General features: G+C 45.8%; 2 protein-coding genes across 2 annotated transcripts in view; one reads left to right on the top strand and one right to left on the bottom strand.

Moving 5' to 3' along the window:
- KCTD9 (potassium channel tetramerization domain containing 9) overlaps window positions 1-1,625 on the top strand; it is a 145,157-nt gene extending 143,532 nt beyond the window's left edge. Inside the window, exon 13 of the transcript XR_010026043.1 lies at window positions 1,615-1,625. The gene's annotated coding sequence lies outside the window, so the exon portion shown is untranslated. The remainder of the gene's footprint in view (window positions 1-1,614) is intronic.
- The window catches only part of DOCK5 (dedicator of cytokinesis 5), a 175,900-nt gene that overhangs the window by 89,401 nt on the left and 67,057 nt on the right, over window positions 1-19,442 (bottom strand). The window contains exons 7-11 of the mRNA XM_063139247.1: window positions 11,810-11,945; window positions 10,324-10,481; window positions 9,385-9,466; window positions 3,672-3,801; window positions 345-417 (exon numbers count right to left, since the gene is read on the bottom strand). Of these exons, the coding sequence (XP_062995317.1) occupies window positions 345-417; window positions 3,672-3,801; window positions 9,385-9,466; window positions 10,324-10,481; window positions 11,810-11,945 (579 nt within the window). The remainder of the gene's footprint in view (window positions 1-344; window positions 418-3,671; window positions 3,802-9,384; window positions 9,467-10,323; window positions 10,482-11,809; window positions 11,946-19,442) is intronic.

The raw sequence follows: 19,442 nt of genomic DNA, 5'->3' as shown, positions 1-19,442 counted from the left end.
TTATTTTCTCTACCTCCAACTTGCCATAGGGACAGGCAAAGAGTTATAAAGGGTGGTAAGGCAGTAATTCTATACACATCTTCCTGGGAGTAAATCCTATTGAACTCAATGTGCTTTACTTCTGAGTAGACATATATAGGAGCGTGCTGTACAGCCCTGTCACTTTACCCTGGATAATTAAGCCCATTTTTTGCAGCTAGAAAACTTTCTTCTTCCTTTATCTGTCTTAACGTTTAAAAACAGAGATTCTTCTTTTCAATCTTCCAAAACCTACATCCCATAACAAAGTCCAATACAGATCCATACACCAATATGTTGCTTCTTAAGCCTGTTCTAATACTTACTGCTGAAAGGGAATAAAATGCTGTTTCTCTTCGTCGTCCACTTTCCCATGGATAATGTCCGTAATGTCCATCACTAGGGATAAGACAGGCTTTAGCCAACTATTTTGCCAGAATAAAAGAGGTTCCGATAAATTAAAAACAAAACAAACAACTGTAGCTGGTCAGATGATTGTATTCCAAACCACTTAAACCAAGATCAGAGCCAAATTTAAACAATTTGAATGAAGGAGATTGGCTGTACAATTTGGGATCCACACAGCTGAATGCTACTGATGGGCCATGAATCTCTGACAGTAGCCAGTTCTGTACGGATGCTTATTTAGACACACGGTTGGCTTATATTACTGTATATATTTGAAATAGAAGTATTAAATCTCTCCCTGTCTTTTTCTTTTCTCCCCTGTCGTAGTTTTTGTTGCTTTTTTGTAGCTACTGTTGTTATTGTGATGTTGCAAGGAGGAGGAGGAATTGCAAAGCTTTTTCTCTCTCTAAAACCTCTATTTTAGTCTTTCACCTGGGAGGAGGGGGGAAGGGCCTCCTGAAGGGGATGTGAAAGTCTGCTGTGACACGGCAGGGAAGCCACAACTTCCTGTGAGCTTACCGCGCTTGGCTTTGCACGTTTCGGATCAAGGAGTAGCAAAGGCCAATGAAAAACTCTTCCCTCATTCATTCCCCACTCATTCCCCACTCAGCAAAGGCATTTAGTCAGCAAAGGCTGAGTGGGGACTAGAACCTGGATCTCGCAACTCCCAGTCCAACACTCTTGCCACTACACCACACTGGCTCTCTTGCCATTGTCCTCTGAGTCTGAAGAACCATTAGCAGGACCTCTATCTCCCCACCCTCACTACAACTATAAAATCAGGTGAGGGCCCTTTAGCTGGCCATCCAGCTCCTCCTCCTCCCATTGGCATTAGCTTGCTGCTGAGACAACATCCTCCAACATTCCTGCATTGAGCGGGGGGTTGGACTCGATGGCCTTGTAGGCCCCTTCCAACTATACTATTCTATGATTCTACGATCTCTCCAGTTATTCTTTTCCCCCCTTTTTTACAAATAAGGAAACGTTACTTAGATGGCGTAGGTAGCTGCTACGGCTAGCGTTGTTACTCTGAAGAAAGCACAGAGGCTCTGATCTGGATTGGGCCCTTAATTTGGGGGATGGGGGGGCTTTAAGCCTCCCCCCTCTACACACACACTGTGGCCCCAATCTGAATTGGGGGCCCTGCATTTACTTTAGAAGAGCCTTCCCCAACCTAATGTCTTCCAGATGTGTTGGGGTTACATCTGGAGGGCCATGCCAGATGGGATGATGGGAAATGTAGACCACCACACCTGGAGGGTCATGCTGGGTTGAGCAATGGGATTTGTAGTCCAATGCATCTGGAGAGCACCAGGCTGTGGAAGGCGGCACTAAAGTAAGTACAGGGATCCCAATGGGTCATGCTATCTGGGGCGACTGGGAGCTGTAGTGTAAATCAGCAAAAGTTGAGCTCGCCAAAGTGCTTCGAATTTCATCTCAAAGCTCATTCCAACTTGAGTCCGTATCGGACGGCAAACTCTGTTTTACTTTCGCATGAAAATCTGTGCACATTTTTGTGTATAATTTTTTCCAAGTGTATGAATTGTGCACATCTCTGAAATGTATCCCCATTGATTAAAGCGTATTTATGCACATTATTCAGAAGTCTGCATTTCTTCATGTATATTTTCCAAATGTCCACATGGTGACGTACTCATTTTGGGGAGCCACGAATCATATTGCAAATTCAGAAATGTACAGACTTGGACAGCAGATTGCATCAGAGTACATGTTCGGTCCGGAAGATGCAAACTGGTTCAATCCTGATGAAAAACGAACTGAAACTAATTTCTCATACATCCCTACTTGAGTGCCATTTTCTTGGTAAAAAGGTGGGGTGGGATACGAGTAGTTAACAGCATTGTCTGGTGGTCTGAAACGTGAAAATGAAATGGTGACAATGTTGGAGGGTTCCACCCTAAATGTACAGCCACGGCTCTCTTGATGAACAAGTTGCGTCCAATTGACGATGATACTTTGAAACAGGATATGTACCGGACAACTGTTTTATTAGACTCCTTATTATGAATGTTTAATAGACGCCTTATTTATTAGACACTTTATTATGAATGTTTAATAGATGCCTTAAGAATGTCATTTAGACGCCTGACATTGTGAATGTGTGGAGTGATATACTTCTGAACTATTATTATCTAAAAGTTTTGCTCTTAGGCAGTTTTGTAAAAACGTAAAATGCTACTGTGAATCTTCAGTGCTGGGACATTGGACACTATTTCTGTTTCTGTTTTGCTTTGTTAAGTTTTATTGTGGAGGTTTTGCACTGTTGGATTTGTTTTAAAGGGGTTTAAGAACATGCACCAGCGAGGAGAAATTGTTCTGTAGATTGATTACAAACTGTATATATATGTTGTATATATCACCTATATCTCTAATATATTCTGTCTATTTTACATCTCTAAGTTAATCTCTGTGGTTGAGTGTTATCACCCTTATTGTGCTTTGCGGGGTGGGATACAAGGACAGAGGGAGCCATTCTGCTTATAGCCTTTAATTAGGCTGGGAACCACTGGGTCTGTTCAGACAACATGCTAAGCCATGGTTAGGCCACTAGCCCTTTTGCAGCAACTGCTTAGTGAGGGTGTTTAAACCGTGGTTATAAGAACGTATAAGAACACAAGAAGCACCCTGCTGGACCAGACCAAGGGTCCATCTAGTCCAGCACTCTGTTCACACAGTGGCCAACCAGCCATCGGCCAGGGATGAACAAGCAGGACATGATGCAACAGCACCCTCCTACCCATGTTCCCCAGCAACTGGTGCACATAACCTGCCTCGAATACTGGAGATAGCACACTACCATCACGGCTGGTAGCCATTGATAGCCTTCACCTCCAGGAATTTATCCAATCCCCTTTTAAAGCCATCCAGATTGGTGGCCATCACTACGTCTTGTGGTAGTGAGTTCCATAATTTTATGTAGCCACCATGGTTAGGAATAGTTCACATGACATGCTAATAATAACAATAACAATAACAATAATAATGTATTTCTTACCTGCCTCTCCACTTGTCATCTGCACAAGCTCAGTGATATGAATTTTGATTGCTGCCTAAGTCATTGTTGACACGACACGCTAAGTCACAATGTTTAGCTCAAAACGCTTAACCCCGGTGGCTTAGCGTGTCATCTGCACAAGCTCAGTGATACGCCTTAGCTTCCTAACCAATTTCCGATAGGACTCCCTTGAGAAAGGGGCCTTTTGATCCATCGTGGGCCTTCCTACCTGCCACTCCAAAAGGTCTCCGGAGCCCACAGGTGTGCTTCTTGCCTTCCTTAAGCTCCATGTGGCCCACGCGCACAATCTGACACACCAGGCTGATGCGCGGACGGATCAGGTCGGAACTGCTGAGGTCCTAGAACGGCAAAAGAAAACAAAGTCAAAGACTGTCAAATCGTATTGGACTGGTTTGTGAACAGGAGAAAAGGCAACATCATTTGGCTGAACAGTCCAATACGCCACAGAGGGGGGAAGTTGATTTCTACTAGCCCTGTGCTGATGACTGAAAATCATACAGGGTGTGTGTGTGTGAGGAACAGAAGCAGCAGCTCCTGCCTCCAATCTATGCACACGTTATGCACAGGTGTACATATTTTCACTCACCACACTCGCCGTGGCAAGCCAGACAAGCAACCAGCTTCCCTCCCAACCTTGGAGCTACAAAGGTGATGGGCATCTGAGTTTTGGGGATTGTCAGATTCCTTTCCTTCCATCATCTACTCATTGGCAGAACTGGATTTCCCCCCCAATTTTGCAAATTTGTGCAAGTTTGCTTTTGCGCAAATTTGCATTTGCGAAAATGTGCAAATCCCCCACCTCCAAAATGCACAAATCTCCACCCAAATCTGCCAATACCCCCCCCCCCCAAATGGGTATTTTCAAGTTGTAGCACATTTTTGGACGGTACAGAAATAAAATAAAATATTGTACATATATTTCTAGGATTAAATTTGTGTAAAATTCTGGAAAGTAAAACAAAAAACTGGTCTGTAAATCCATGGAATCTGTGTGTCTTGGGCAAAATCAGTCCACTGAGGAATACATGGGTTGGTTTCATAAAAAAGCAAACTCATTCCATTCTGTTGCGGATATCTCCAAGATCCGTTCATACAGGTTGACAACAACATTTCCTGCTGACTCATATTCCCCTCTCTTGCTTTGCCAGGTAAAAAAAGATTCATTCAGGTGGTTATTCGTCCTAGCAAGAGACCAGACCAAAGTTTGTTGGGATCTTACCGTAACACAGCCCAACTACTCTCCAGGAAATGAGAATAAATAATTAACTACTCTGCCACTAAATACCGTTTAAATGACAGTTTCACCCTTGGATCCAGTGCAAACATGCTACGGACGGGAAAATGGATCAGAATTATTTTGTGTTCAGAGCTTGCAGTCACAAGACTGGAAACGGATACATTTAAAAGCGACTTGCTTAACCCCAAATGCCCCAGAGGGCCAAGGTTACCCTGCTCTCAAATTGAGTTCAGGTTTGGGTGTTTGATGAGCCTACGGAATGCCCTCCTGGAAGAGACTCGCCTGGCACATAGCTTGCAATCTTTTCAGCATCAGGCAGGCAAAATCCAAAATCCTTCCAATTCACCTAGGCAATTTAAGTTGTTCTCAATTTTTAAAAGAGTTCAGGATTTCACTGGCCGTTCCATTGCTCTTCCATTGTTCTACACCACCCAAAAAGACTGGTGGGGTAAAGGGCAGGGCTGCTGATCCTTAAATCAGGGTTGCTAAGCCTCTTTCTGCCCGGTGACTTTCTTCAATTTTGGAGAAGATCTTGGGGGGGGGGCAGCAGAGCCCAAAAGTAAAACGGTGGGCCAAAAAAACCCTGCACATTTTAGCTTAGATCTGTTACTATCAGTAACTACGCTTTAGGAGAGTCATTTCAACTTTTAAGAATGGGGCGGGGTGCTGTGCAAAAGCTGGAAAACCTCGAAATGACTTGGTGAAGGGGGGAAAGGGGGTGGGGTTAAGGAAAAAGTTGTGGCCATCTGGGGAATCCTAGAGAGCGAGGTTAGGACCCAAGGCAAGCCCAATTTGGCCCGCACGCCTAAGGTTAGGGATGTCTTGAGCGCCCAACTGAGTCTGGGAGTCCATCAGACTCCCCCGCGTTTGCTCCCACCCCCGGACCCAGTTGGATGCCTGCAGCACAAGCACAGACCCGTGCTCAAGCACTCGCAAGGCCCCGGTGCTGAAATTGCACACTTCTCTCCCACTGCATCAATGGGGCCTTGACAGCCACCATTAATGCGGGGGGGGGGGGGGCAGCACGCAACGTCTGGAGAAATTTCGGCAGTGGGGGTGGATGGCTGTTGAGCGCTCATCTCAGGCAGAGCCGAGCTTCAAGCTGTAGTGATGGCCAGCAGTTTGGATGGCTTTAAAAAGGGGGTTGGATAAATTCCTGGAGGAGATTCTAGCCCTGATGGGTATGATGGTCTCTGATCAACAGCTGCTTGGCCACTGTGTGAACAGAGTGCTGAACTAGATGGACCCCCTTGGTCTGATCCAGCAGGGCTCTTCTGATGTTAAAAACTAAGGGATTGATAAGCTGGTACGCACTACTTCATCAGATGCCTCTGATGAACTTCAGATTGCTGAAGAATGAACAATGCGCTGCCTCCAGTATCAGAGGCAGTATGGCTATATGCACCAGTTGCTGGGGAACATGGGTGGGAGGGTGCTTTGTTGGTCTCTGGTCGACAGCTAGTTGGCCACTGTGTGAACAGAGTGCTGAACTAGATGGACTCTTGGTCTGATCCAGCAGGGCCCTAACTATGATCTTAAGTTTAAAAGAAGCTCACGCAGCGTGACAAGCAGGGGTTGGGGGCAGATTTGGGTGAGCTCGCCCACCCCTACCTGGTTCAACACCACCATTGGTTCAACCATGGTGAACCAATGGTGGTGAACCAATGGTGAACCAATGGTGGAACCAGGTAGGGGTAGCTCGCCCACCCCTACCTGGTTCAACATCACCATTGGTTTAAAATGGTTCAACACCACCATTTTAAATACATTGTAAACATTAGAACAGGGTAAAGTGGGTCTGCAATTGCAAAGCAGCTGCCCCCGCAAAAGCCTCTCTAAGGGCCTTCCTGTACTGCAAATGTAAATCAGTTTGACTCTCTCAGCCTCCTGGCAAACTCCCTGTCCCAGATAAACCTGCCCCACTTCCCAGTCTGTGGATTTCCAACAAATACATGATGTCTTTATTGTTACGGTCTTGCGTGCCTGCAAAGATCTTGAAAACCTGAGAGGATTTTGCTTTTGGTTTTTAACTTAGTTAAGTATGAAGAAAAGGAACATGACAGATGGAGGTAATAGGTCTATTAGGCAGCATGCAAAATGAACCTCCCCATTCAGAGACATGTGCTCTATCTGTGAGCTGCAGAACTTCCCCAAACCATTAGAGGTCCAGTCACTGGAAATGCATCTCGCTGGTGCTGAAGGATCTCCACTGACTCCTGGTCACTTCGGGGCATGATTCCAGAAGCTAGTGTCTACCGACTTGACTTGGAACCAAAGCATCTGAAGGAATGCCTGCTCCAACATGAAACTGCCCAGGCACTAAGATAAGCTGTCGAGGCCTTTCCGTGCTTGTTTCAAATGAGACGGGCAGCAACGGGGGGAAAGGTGTCCCCAGCTGTGTTACCTTTTGTGTCCAACCTCGAAATGATTGGTGAAGGGGGGAAAGGGGGTGGGGTTAAGGAAAAAGTTGTGGCCATCTGGGGAATCCTGGGGTGTTACTAGACGAGGCTCTAGCGCGCGTTACCTTCCGCAGTCACGTCGAGGCTTCCAGATGACGTTCACGAGGATCCGCCGTTATCCTGCGGCGAAGCCTCTTTCTCCCGACTTTAAAAAAGTGAGTTCTAGTGCGCCTTTTCCTGCCGTCCCGCGGTAATTTGGAGTACGTGTGGGAGGATGTGAGGTCACTGCGGTCCGCACTGGGCAGGAAAAGGCGTGCTAAGGGGGAGTGGTCAGCGGCTTCGGTCAAGCCGCCTCCGCCATTTGCGCGCAGTCTGCCAGCTGGGGCAGCGCGGCGGAGCGGCTTTTTTTTTTTACTCACCCACTGATAGTTTGCGCAGGAACGGAGGAACGGAAAAGTGGCTAGTGTGCTGCTGGGGTGTGTGGGGGATGGGTGGGGGATGTGCGCCTGTTCTAGTGTTTTTTTTTTATTTCCCCAGTGACAGTTTGCGCAGGACCGGAGGACCGGAAAAGTGGCTGGTGACTCCTTGCGGTGGGCAGCTACCGTGGCCGCATAATGGCGGTGCTGTACGCTGCCTGTTAGTGTGGGTACCAGGCTGGCAGAGGGCAGAGCTGTTTGTGGGCTGCTGCCATGGCTACGGCCAGATGTGGGTTGGCTCCTTGGGATGGGGCACAGGGCACAGAGGCGGTCATCGCCGCCGACACCTCAGAGGCATGATGGGAGATGTAGGCACAGAGTGCCCATGCAGACGATTGACCTCGGGTCATATTACACCCGCCACGACCCCCATCAGGAAGTGAGCGCATCAATGTTGACCCTCAACAGCACCAGCAGCACTTCAGCTGGCACTGGCACTGCCGCCGCCGCCGCCGCTGCCGCCGGGGCCGGCGGCGGCATCGCTGACGGCTGCGCAAGTTTGCGGTCTTTCGGACGTGCGCAAACCGTGCAGCGAGCGAAAAAAAAAGCCGCGGCAATCAGGCCGGTGTGGCTGCGCAACCGTGCTCGCGGCGGCAGCAGCACAACCGGCGCAAACTTCCGCCACAAATCGAAGGCAGGTGTGGAGCATGAGGCGTCACGGCTGAACGGGAAAAGCCGCTTTCACCGCTCCTCAACGACGGAACACCCGGTAGGTCTAGCAACGCCCCTGGAGAGAGTTGGAGGTTAGGACCCAAAGCAAGCCCAATTTGGCCCGCACGCCTAAGGTTAGGGATGTCTTGAGCGCCCAACTGAGTCTGGGAGTCCATCAGACTCCACCGCGTTTGCTCTCACCCCCGGACCCAGTTGGATGCCTGCAGCACAAGCTGTGTTGCCTTTTGTGTCCAACTCTCTCCAGGGACACTCACCCCGGCGCCAAAGTGGTTTATCTTTAAAGTTGTTATCTTTCGGGCACCAGCGGAAGACTCGCTCATTCTCCCCAGCCTCTTAACTGGTTTAACTAGTTTAGAACCCTGTTTTGGACTGCTCTTTTAGCATTGTTTACAAACATTTTTTTTAAAAAAACAAAAAAATCAAAGTGATGTTTTATTGCTTTTATATGTGTTTCCAAATGGCCCTGATGGCTTCTGTTAAATGCCAGTACTAACAACACACACACATAAAGAAATGCAACAGTGCTATAGTGAAGCCACTATATTAAAAAGAAAGGGTCTGGATTTCGTGTTATTTAGGAGGCCATCCTATGAATGCTTAGCCAGAAAGAAGTCCTACAACTCCCAGCATCCCCCAGCCAACATGGATAGGATGCACAGGATTACGCCCTTACTATATTTAGGGTGTCCAACAGCATGGCTCTCCAGAAGGTTCCTATTTCACAGTTATTCTTAGGTCAAATGCTATTAGAAAACCCAGGTAATGCCTGAAAATCTTAGGAACTCAGCAGTTGCATAAGTAAGGAAATCAAGCCAGCATGTCAAAACAACCTTCCTTTGTTACTTTTTTGTTTTGTTACACTGGCCTTTTCTTCTTTTTTGTACTCAGGTCGGCTTTGCAAACAGATACACCAGACACATTCTGCCCAACCACCATGTTTTCCAAGCAGTATAACAATCCGTGTTTAAACAGGACCCCATTTGATGCCCCCCCCCTCCGCCCATCCCACCGCTTCCTGCAAGGATGTATCACAACAAATGTATCAAAGCAAAAATGATAAGAGCGTAACGCAAACAACTCTGGCCGCGAGTGGGATGAGGAAATGGAATTTCAGAAGGAAGGAGCAGCACAGCTTACCGTAAAGACAGCTTGAAGGTTATTTAGCTTTTCAATTTCCTTTGGCATTCCATTACTCCCCCAACGAACCAGGTAGTTTTCGCTACAAGAGAACAAATAAACCAGAAAATATTGTCATAGATATGCATTTAGGTCACATCATCCTATTTAATTATGTTCAAATCACTTTGCCAAGTGACCAAACCCTGCCAAGGCAGTTTTAGATCCAAGTGAAACAAACCCTCAGGTGCTTTGGCATTTCACAGAAAGATAACCAGGAAGTGCTTTAGGCTCAGGGGGTTTAGAGCAGAGGTGCACAACCTTTTCGGCCCTGAGGGCCTCATGTGACACTGACCCACAGGCTAGAGGGGCGACACATACATATCCATACACACACACACACACACACACACACACACACACATGATCTTGATACAGATGCCTTTTTCTTCATTGCTAACAGTGGAGGTGGCTTCAAAACATGGCTGAATTGATGCAATAGGAACCCTGATTTGGATTATGGCCAAAGTCACAAGTAACAAACCAATGTTACTCAATACACAAATGAGCAAAGCACACGTGTTGGACTCACACCCTCCCCTTCTTCCCTCTTTTGCGCTCAAAGGGAGGAGACGAAAAGCTTCCATATGCAGTTTGCAACAAACTACAGTTTTCCAAATCCAGAAAAAAAGGAAACTATGGTTTGCTGCAAACTACAAGCCGAAGCTTCTCATCCCCTCTGCTTGCCTGTGAAGGAAAAGGGAAGGAAATACATGAACCCAAACTCATTCCTGCTCATTCCCAAACCATGCTTGAAAGGATCACCTTCATGCAGTTCAAGAATCGCCTTAACACAGTCAAAGTCTTTCTCCGCCGCCCCTTTAAACTATATTGGCCAAGGTGCTGTAGGCTGTAAGAGATCATCTTCTTGTTGTTTTAAAGGTTATACTAGCAACATACCTAATGAACTTGGACTGATCCGGATCATAGAGGCTCATGAGCAGCTCTGCATCCTCACCAATGTTGCAGACAAAATTCTTGAAATTGACATACAGGCTGTATGTGTGGGTTGTGTTGAAGATAGACTGTCCCCGTAGATCTACATTCTGCTGAAGAGACTTGTTGGAAAGAAGAAACAAACAAGAAAGTGAGCTCTTAGGAACAGCAGAAGAACACCTGCAAGCCCCAACATCTCATGAAAACAACCTGTTCTCTCAACCCTACATGTTTTAGTCGGAGCCAGTGGTAACCACACATTGCGAATGGTGTGTGTTTGTGTATGTATAGAACATCCTTCCCCCACCTGATGCCCTCCAGATGTTTTGGACCACAACTGCCATCAGCTCCAACCAGCATGGTCAATGGTCAGGAATGCTGCAAGCTGTAATCCAAACATCTGGAGGGCACCAGATTGAGGAAAGCTGGTATAGAACCAGGACTGCAATGTTTAATTGATTATTTGGTAGATGAGCTGATTAAAACAATTTTTAATCAACTTTCCCTAGTTGTTTGGGAAAGGGCGTAAGGTGCGGCCAAACTTATGCATACAAAATTCTGCATGGCATGGAGAATGTGGATAGGGAGTCATTTCCCCCCCTCTCTCAAAATACTAGAACCCAGGGTCATCCCATGAAGCCGATTGGTGGGAGATTCAGGACAAATAAAAGGATGGACTTCTTCACACAGTGCATACTTAAACTATGGAATTCGCTACCACAGGATGTAGTGATGGCCACCAATTTGGATGGCTTTAAAAAGGGGTTGGATAAATTCCTGGAGGAGAAGGCTATCAATGGCTACTAGCCCTGATGGTTGTGTGCTACCTCCAGTATCCAAGGTAGTTAACCTGTGTGCACCAGTTGCTGGGGAACATGGGTGGGAGGCTGCTGTTGCACCATGTCCTGCTTTTTTGGTCCCTGGTCAACGAAGTTGGTTGTCCACAGAGTGCTGGACTAGACAGACCCTCGGTCTGATCCAGTGTGGCACTTCTTATGTTCTTAAGGGAAGGATCTGGAGAATTCTGGAGGGCTGGATTGGACCTCAAGAAGATTGGATCTGGCCCCCAGGCCTCAGGTTCTGTACCCTTATCCTAGGCAAAGGAATGAATCCCCTTTGAATTGCTGCTCAGTTTAGCTCGGAAAGTGATAGGAGTTCTTCCTGACTTTGGCGATAAGAACTTGGATAATTTCTGAATTAATCTGAGGCAAGCAGGGCAGAGTTTATCCATCTCGGATTTGAACAGAGAGCGCTGCAATTATGGATTGATCCAATCTTGAAATCTGGGAAAGAGGTGAAGGTCACATTGGTTCCTTCAAACCAGCACAATATATACACCGTTCTTTGCCAGCAGACCTCCGAAACTGCTGTGGTTTCTACATTATTTGCTCAGCATTCATTGATTGCCAGCTTCCTGGTGAGAAAGCAGTACATTAGACAAGACTGATACCTTTTCTTCTTGGATCCTTTCATCAATCCTTTTGGACGCTGTCTCATGTGCTTTGAAGAGCGCTATTGTGCTGGTGGCATCTGGATCAAGGATGTTCCCATTTTCGTCTCGCACCACCAAGTCCAGCCCCAAGATCCTTGCAGGAACCCAGAAAACAAGGAAAGTAAACAAGGGAAAGGTCGGGGATGAATGCGGATTTCATTCCAGTTCACGAATCACTCAAAAAATGCCCTATTCGCAATCCCAAATGTGAACACAAACTGGAGCGCATGATCTCAGAGGTTCGCAAATTCCTAAAGTTGCATTCACGTTTGCAGAGCTGTAGTTGAAAAATGCAGTCTTCTCAAAAGGCACAGATTTTGAAAAATGCACAACTTTCCCAATTCGAAAGAACCAAAAACAAGTCACAAATGGGAACAGCAGCAAACCAAACTGAGCTTTGTAGAAAAGTTTGGAAAATTTCAGGGAGCTCGAGATTCCCTGGGTCTCCCATCCCTAAGTAAGAGGGGTAGCTTAAAAAAGGAACGTGTTGTAAATGCCTCTAAGTACATCCTACCAGAAACCTATAGGCACCAGGTAAAGACCTTTTTACGCTCCCAAGCATTTTAAGAACTATTTTAGTGCTTTTTAGAACACTGCACTTTTATTACAGCCTGCTTTAACTTTAGTGTTATGTGCCGGAGTGTTCCTGCTGATCTTATCTTGATTTTTATTATGTGTTGGATTTATTGTTTCATTGTTTGTATATTATGCTTTTAACGTACTGTACAGCATCCAGAGAACTTGGGCAATTGGGCAGTTTAAAAGCATTATAAACAAACCCATCAGGACACTCCAGATAATGAAAATCAACAATGCACATTAAAAGGATCTAATCTACAGAAGACCAGATTCTGCAACATGAAAAATTCCAACTTCTGCAACTGGAATGAATTGTACCGTTTCAGGCAAATTTGCATGCACTTTGTTAATCCGCATGTTCTTGTTTCTTTGGCCAGGATCAGGAAGGAAAGTTTGGACTTATTGATCATCTGGAAGGAGATGAGGTGGGGGAGGGTGGCCTGGCAGCTACGCAATGGGAAAGGGGCCATCAGGGCCTTGCTCCATTTGAACTCTCCCTACCCCATAGATTAACTAACTGACATCAACTGTGGGAAGAAGGAAAAGCGAGGGAGATAAGAGCAGGCTGAGGGAACATCTGGGCATGCTGTAGTTGGGCTGCCCCTGCCAGAAGATAAGAAGCAAAGCAGCGCTATTCCACTAGCCTTGGTTTTTTCCTCTTCCCTCCCCATCTCTTTCCTTGTGTGTCGTGTCTTTTCAGATTGTAAACTTGTGCGTGGGGCTGTCATTTACTGGCTGATTGTAGGCCACTCTGGGAGCCTTAGTTTGGGCTGAGGAGCAGCATAAAGAAGGATGCCTCGTCAGCAGCTTGGATTTGAAGACCCTGCTGCTTGAGACATTTGCACCAGTGAAGAGTCGACAAATCCTCCCACGTCATTTGCAGCTCTACCTGCCTAGGCAACATGACTACAGACGGTTCAGGGATCTTACAATACAGAGGGGAACAGTTGTAGTCATAGAAAAATCCAAGAACACAAAGAAGACAACTGCACAAGTAGATAGGCTCTTGCTGTGTTTTGAGGAAAGTCAAGGGAAACGTCTTCAAAACCATACAAAACTACCTATGTAACTCAGACGAAACACCCAATGTAATAACTTGCATCAAACAAATACGGCAGTATCTGCCTATCATATAAACAACGCATGCAGGTTACTCACCCAATAGTTCAATGTAATTAACTTACAATGAAACCCATACAAAAATATGTCATAACAATGCTGAGTACTCAAAGTTAGTCCTGAGCCGAAAATTTCTCCCACGGAAATTTCGACCGTTCTCATTCAATTTGATAGAAACGAAATTGCTTTTGGAAAGAAATTCAAAGGAGAAGAAATTTCGGAGAAATTCTCATGGGTTTGGTTCGGGGTTCTTGCGCTTATCTTACTGATGAGGTGGTTAAGCGGTGTATGTGAGTGTCCTGTCTTTCACTGTGCAATCACATTCAAAACAAATTATAAAATGCTCTGAGAATGAGGCAGAAAAATGGAAGCCCTTTTCATGGAAAGAGAAAACTTTCAGGAAATTCCTGAGATTTTTCTTTCCTTATCTCCTAGAAATAAAAGGACACTTTTCAGAATTTTATCCACATTTTTCTCATTTTTTTGGGGGGGGGGGGTGTTAGTTGCATTCCCTCCCCTAAATGCCTTGGAGTGATACTAGATAGATGGGGCATTGTGGAGGATGCAAAATGGGGGCCAGGCTGCGAACACAGCTGATGCTGTTGCCACTTGCAGTGGCAAACCCAAAAAACCTGGGGGGGGGGGGGTAGGAAAGAAGCCCTTCTACTACCCTTGCCAATGGTGATGCCTACCTGTGAGAAACCATTGGAGAATTTCTCCTCTCCCTGGAGAGATTTGGTGAAATTGTCCCCCCCCCCACCACCACCACAATTTCTCTACCCACAAATCAGGTGCAAATTGCTTAGGAAATGTTTTAGTTAATGATGTCTGTGTTATCACCAAGCAACGCTTTATAAATGGCAACCATTAATTAATAAATCAATTAACGTAGAGTACTTTTGTCCCACACCTCAGCCAAAAAGGCTCCCAGAGAAGCTTACAATAAATCGGGAAGAAGACAGTCCCTGCCCTCATGTCTTTCTAAAGAAAGACACGACACACGAGGAAAAGGGAATGTGGAGGGAAGAGGGGGAAAAGAAATTAAGGAGACTGTTTAGCAGGACTGATGGGAAGGCCCTGCTCCCCCCTCTCATCTCCCAATGGACGGCAGACCAACGGCTCCTTCCTCTTCCCCATAGGGTCAAGATGACCATTAGCCCTGGGGGGAAGGGTTGTCCAACTGAACCCAGCCCTGATGTTCTCTGCCTGCTCTCATTAAGGTAACACTCATTATTACCTTAATGGGAGCAGGCATTGTACTATTTTGTACAATGTATTACAATTGTACAAAATAGTACAATGTATTGTACTATTGTACAATAGTACAATAGTACAATTTTGTACAAAATAGTACAATGTATCCCATTGTACTATTAAGGTACTATTTTGCTTTTCAATTTTGCATTTCAATATGTTCATTGGCTCGCCATTGTAAGGAAATCTGTTTTTGTCCCAACAACATTTTCTGAGTGACTTGAGGCCCAGCATATAAATATGATGATGATGATTATAGATTCCTGTACATTTTTTTGCATTTCAATCCCCTCTGACATTGTTGTTTACATTTTCCCCGTCTCCCCACCCACCCAGTTTGTGTATATAAAGCGGCCAATTTGAGGCTGACATGTCATGCATCCGGTGAAGCGGACAGTATCTATGAAAGTTTATGCCAGAATAAATAGGCTTATGACTCTTTAAGGTGCCACAAGACTCTTTGCTGTTTCTACTCCTAGTGACAAGTGTTCTGCTGCAGCTCACTAAAGCAGACTAAAATGTAGTCAACCCAACAGGTCACATATCAGGTTCTCCCCGAAACCTGTTGCCTCTAATTAAATTAAATGTTAAAGGACCACATTCCAGCTACAGATTTTTAATGCAATGCATCCTATTGTAATTCCCATGGTATTCCAAAAAAATGAGACAAAACACAGCATTGCTATTCATCATGTTGTGACTTGATATAACAATTGAGCTTGTTAAATTAGCCAATTAAATTTAGTTAGGAATAGGTGGTTTAGGGCAGAGGTAGGGGAAACTTTTCAGCCAGAGGGCCAAACTGTAAAATGGGAAAGGTCTCAGGGGCTGTATTCCATCTGTGGGTAGGAGTAAAGGCAGAGTGGGCAGCGCCAAGTGTGATTATGAACACTTTAAGCCTACTCAGAAGTAAGCAGGACAAGGTTTCTGCGTGTTTTACTCAGAAGGAAGTAGGACTGAATCACTCCACAGTACTTTCAAATAGCATCCCAAACACCAAGCTTATGCATGTCTACTCACAAGTAAGCAGGTCTCCTACCTGCAAAATGCACAGCCCTAAACTTTAGGGGACAGCATGATGAACACATTGTTGGGTTGAATACATCTTAATTTGCTTAGGTGAACTGCAGTTTTATTGTAAGTAATAACTTCCATATGATTGCAACATTTTGAGTACGAAGGCTTTTTGTGATTTATTATCCCCCCCCCCATGTAATTCATTGCAATGGCTGTTAAATATTGTTTAAGCACTGCATATGTATTTTAATTAGATTCTACAGTATTTACTTAACGCGGTTTATTACACTGAGTATTCTTGTCTTTTTCAAGTGCACAATTCTGCATTGTTTTAACAGACTTTTCCTTGACAAAAAGAGTTCCCTTGAAAATGTGTCGGCAACCCATAAGATACCATCAGTGGGAATTCTCGACATTGTCTTGTGCAGCTTTCTTTGCGGCAGGGTGATCCTCCAGGGAGCTTTCGCAGGGGCAAAGGAGACCGCAGAGAGTCGAATGGACCCAACAACCCCTCTCCTCTTTCACTCATGCAGCAGGGTCTTTGAATAAAACCAAATAATCCCCCACTTCCAACTACCAGCTTCTTTAACTCACACATTTGGGAGTTTTCCTTCACTCCACAAGGACTAGTCACAGCCATCCTCAACCTCGTGCCCTCCAGATGTTTTGGACTACAACTCCCAGCATTCCTGACCATTAGCTATGTTGGCTGGGGCTGAATGAGGTTGAAATCCAACATATCTGGAGAGCATAAGGTTGGGGAAGGCTGAACTAGCAACTTATTTATTTATTTACAACATTTATATACCGCTCCAAGTATAGGCAGGTTCCAGAATGGCGAACAATAAAAGATAAGAAGATAAAAGAATAAAATGCCATATTTAAAAATATATATTTTTAGGAAACAGAATACCGATAAAAATTGTGGCCAGTCAGTAAAGGAACGCTTCCTGGAATAAAGATTTTTTCAGGAGGCGCTGGAAACAACACAGTGTTGGTGTCTGCCTGACCTCCAGAAGCAGAGAGTTCCATTGAAAGGGGGCCACCACACTGAAGGCTCTTCTCCAGGTGGACTCATAGAATCATAGAATAGTAGAGTGGGGAGGGGCCTATAAGGCCATTGATTCCAACCTTCTGCTCCATGCATGAATCCACCTCAAAGCATACCTGACAGATGCCTCTTGGAGGCCTGTGGTGTGGGAGAGCCCACGACCTCTCTAGGTCATTGGTTCCATTGTCATACTGTTGTAACAGTAAGGAAGTTTTTCCTGATGTCCAGCTGGAATCTGACTACCAATAGGGCCACTCAGAACCACTAGGAGCATGCCTTCTGATGACCTCAATGACTGGGCGGGTTGATACGGAGAAAGTGCTCTCTCAGAAACTTACTTCAATAGACGTTTGCTAAAGCATAAGGAGAGATGATAGAGTAACACAGAAGGCCAGCTCAAGATTGTAATAGGATATAGGCCAGGTGCCCCACCATGAATGATAGGTGGCCCCAGTTCCTGTCTTTTATCCTCTCACCCCTCCACCATATAAATGTCCACTACTGGCAGAAAGATGAGTGGGTAAGATCTCCTTACACTTAGAGAGAAGGCAGCACCACTAATAATCGAGGAACCAGACGTGCCGATAGCATGACTGATGTACAGTGGAGGAAGGGCAGCCACTAAGGGGCAGTGTTGGGACATTGGCCACTACCCAACTGTATCACCTGGTGTTGCCAGGCCTAGCAGAAGACTTTACAATATGGGCATTTTGTTTCCTCAACTCCGCACCATCTAAGGTTTCTCCTGACATGTCAGAGTGGCAGGAGAGGAGGATGAAAATGTGAAGCAACACTAGGTGACACAGGAAGCTGCCTTATAACAAGTTAGACCACTGGGCCATCTAGCCCAATACTGTTGACACCGACTGGCAAGCAGGAAGAAATCTTCCCAACCCTACCTGGATATACCAGGGATTGAACCTGGGACCTTCTGCGTACAAGAAATGTGATCTAAGCTACAGCCCCACCCCAATGGAGGACCAAACGGAGGGGGAAGAAGAGCCATCCGCCATTTTTATTTCAAGAGGCAACAAATAGCTCTGCACCTAACTACCGTGCAACGGTGCAGAAGACCCATCCGGAGAGAATAATAATAAACGAACATGAACGAATAACTTTGCCGGGCAGATAGAATGAATTAGGTTCACATTCAAACTAAAAGATACCAGCCATGAGGATTGTGGGCACCCTCTGTGCCCCTAGTTAAACTTATGACATTTCCCCAAAGAAGGCTAAAACAGTTTGTGTCTTCTATTGTCTCCTTAATTAGGTTATCCGACCTGAAAGAGATTTGACAGGCTGCTGATCAGCGAGCCGTGGAGGCAACCCATAGGCAGTACAAAATGTCCCACAGCTTTCTTTGGCTAAGAGCAACGATGCCAGTTAACGTGCTGAGTGCGCAGTTTAACGTCTGGCTTGCATCTCAGCATCTCAGGCTCCAGCGAGACGTGACGGATTATTACTGCCATTTATTGCATTTCTATACCGCCCGGTAGCCAAAGCACTCTGGGGCGGTTTACAACAGTTCATACAGTAATGAAATACAATACATAAGATGCAGCGTAAAATACGGCATCGCAATTTGCACATACAACATTCAAAAGAATTTAGACAGCTAAAAACACTAGACCTGTTCAGGAGACTGGCACAAATGCCTCATCATATACCACTAAATGCCATTAAATGCCTGGAAGTAGAAGACAGTCTTAACCTGACGGCGAAAAGATGGCAGTGTTGGCACTGGGCAGGCCTGAGAGTGGAGCTCATTCCCGGGGGGGGGGGGGGGAGGGGACCACTGAGAAGGCCCTCTTTCTTGTCGCCATCCCACGGAGGAAGCACTTGGAGCGGGCCCTCAGATGTTGATCGCAGTGTCCAGGTACGTTCAGGCCATGAGAGGCATTCCGCCAGGTATTGTGGTCCCAAGCCATATATTGCAAAAGGGGCATGGTGGTGGTGGTGGTGGTGGTGGTGAACACCATGGTGGTGCGGAATCCTAGTAATGGGGAAGGAATTAGTTTGGTTCATGCTGCCATGCAAACTTATCTAATTTCCACCTTCCAAAGCAATACATCGGGGGTGGGGGGAGCTTGAACCTCTTTCAGCCAAAGGGCCAGACTCAGTTTTGGAAAGGGCCCGGCTGTGGGCAGGGCCAAAAGCAAAAGGGGTGGGGCCAATATATCAGCATATTTTAGCTTACAGTTCTTATTGTCAGTCATTAAGCCTTAAGAGAGGCATTTCAGCCTTTCGGAATCGGAGGGGGGGAAATGCACAAAAACCAGGGGGGAAAACCCCCAAATGATCGGTGGTCAGGGGCACGGCCACCCTTGAAGCCCCAGAGGGCAGGATTGGGCCCCTAAGTGGTCTGGATTTGGCCCCCTGGCCTGAAGTTTTGCACCCCCTACAATACGTGGGCTGAGGTATTTACACTTCGATATATGCATATTTCCGAATTTTGGGATGCAGTTCAAAGAACGTGTTAAAATCCATATAATAGGGGGAAATGCACAAAAATGTGTATATACAGAGAAGAAAAGGAAAGGAACCTCTTGTGCAAGCACTTGAGTCATTGCT

The sequence above is a fragment of the Elgaria multicarinata genome, chromosome 12 (genome assembly GCF_023053635.1).
Source record: "Elgaria multicarinata webbii isolate HBS135686 ecotype San Diego chromosome 12, rElgMul1.1.pri, whole genome shotgun sequence".
Lineage (NCBI taxonomy): Eukaryota > Metazoa > Chordata > Lepidosauria > Squamata > Anguidae > Elgaria > Elgaria multicarinata.
The sequence above is the reverse complement of the archived record's forward strand: the minus strand, read 5'-3'. Positions and strand labels throughout refer to the sequence as shown.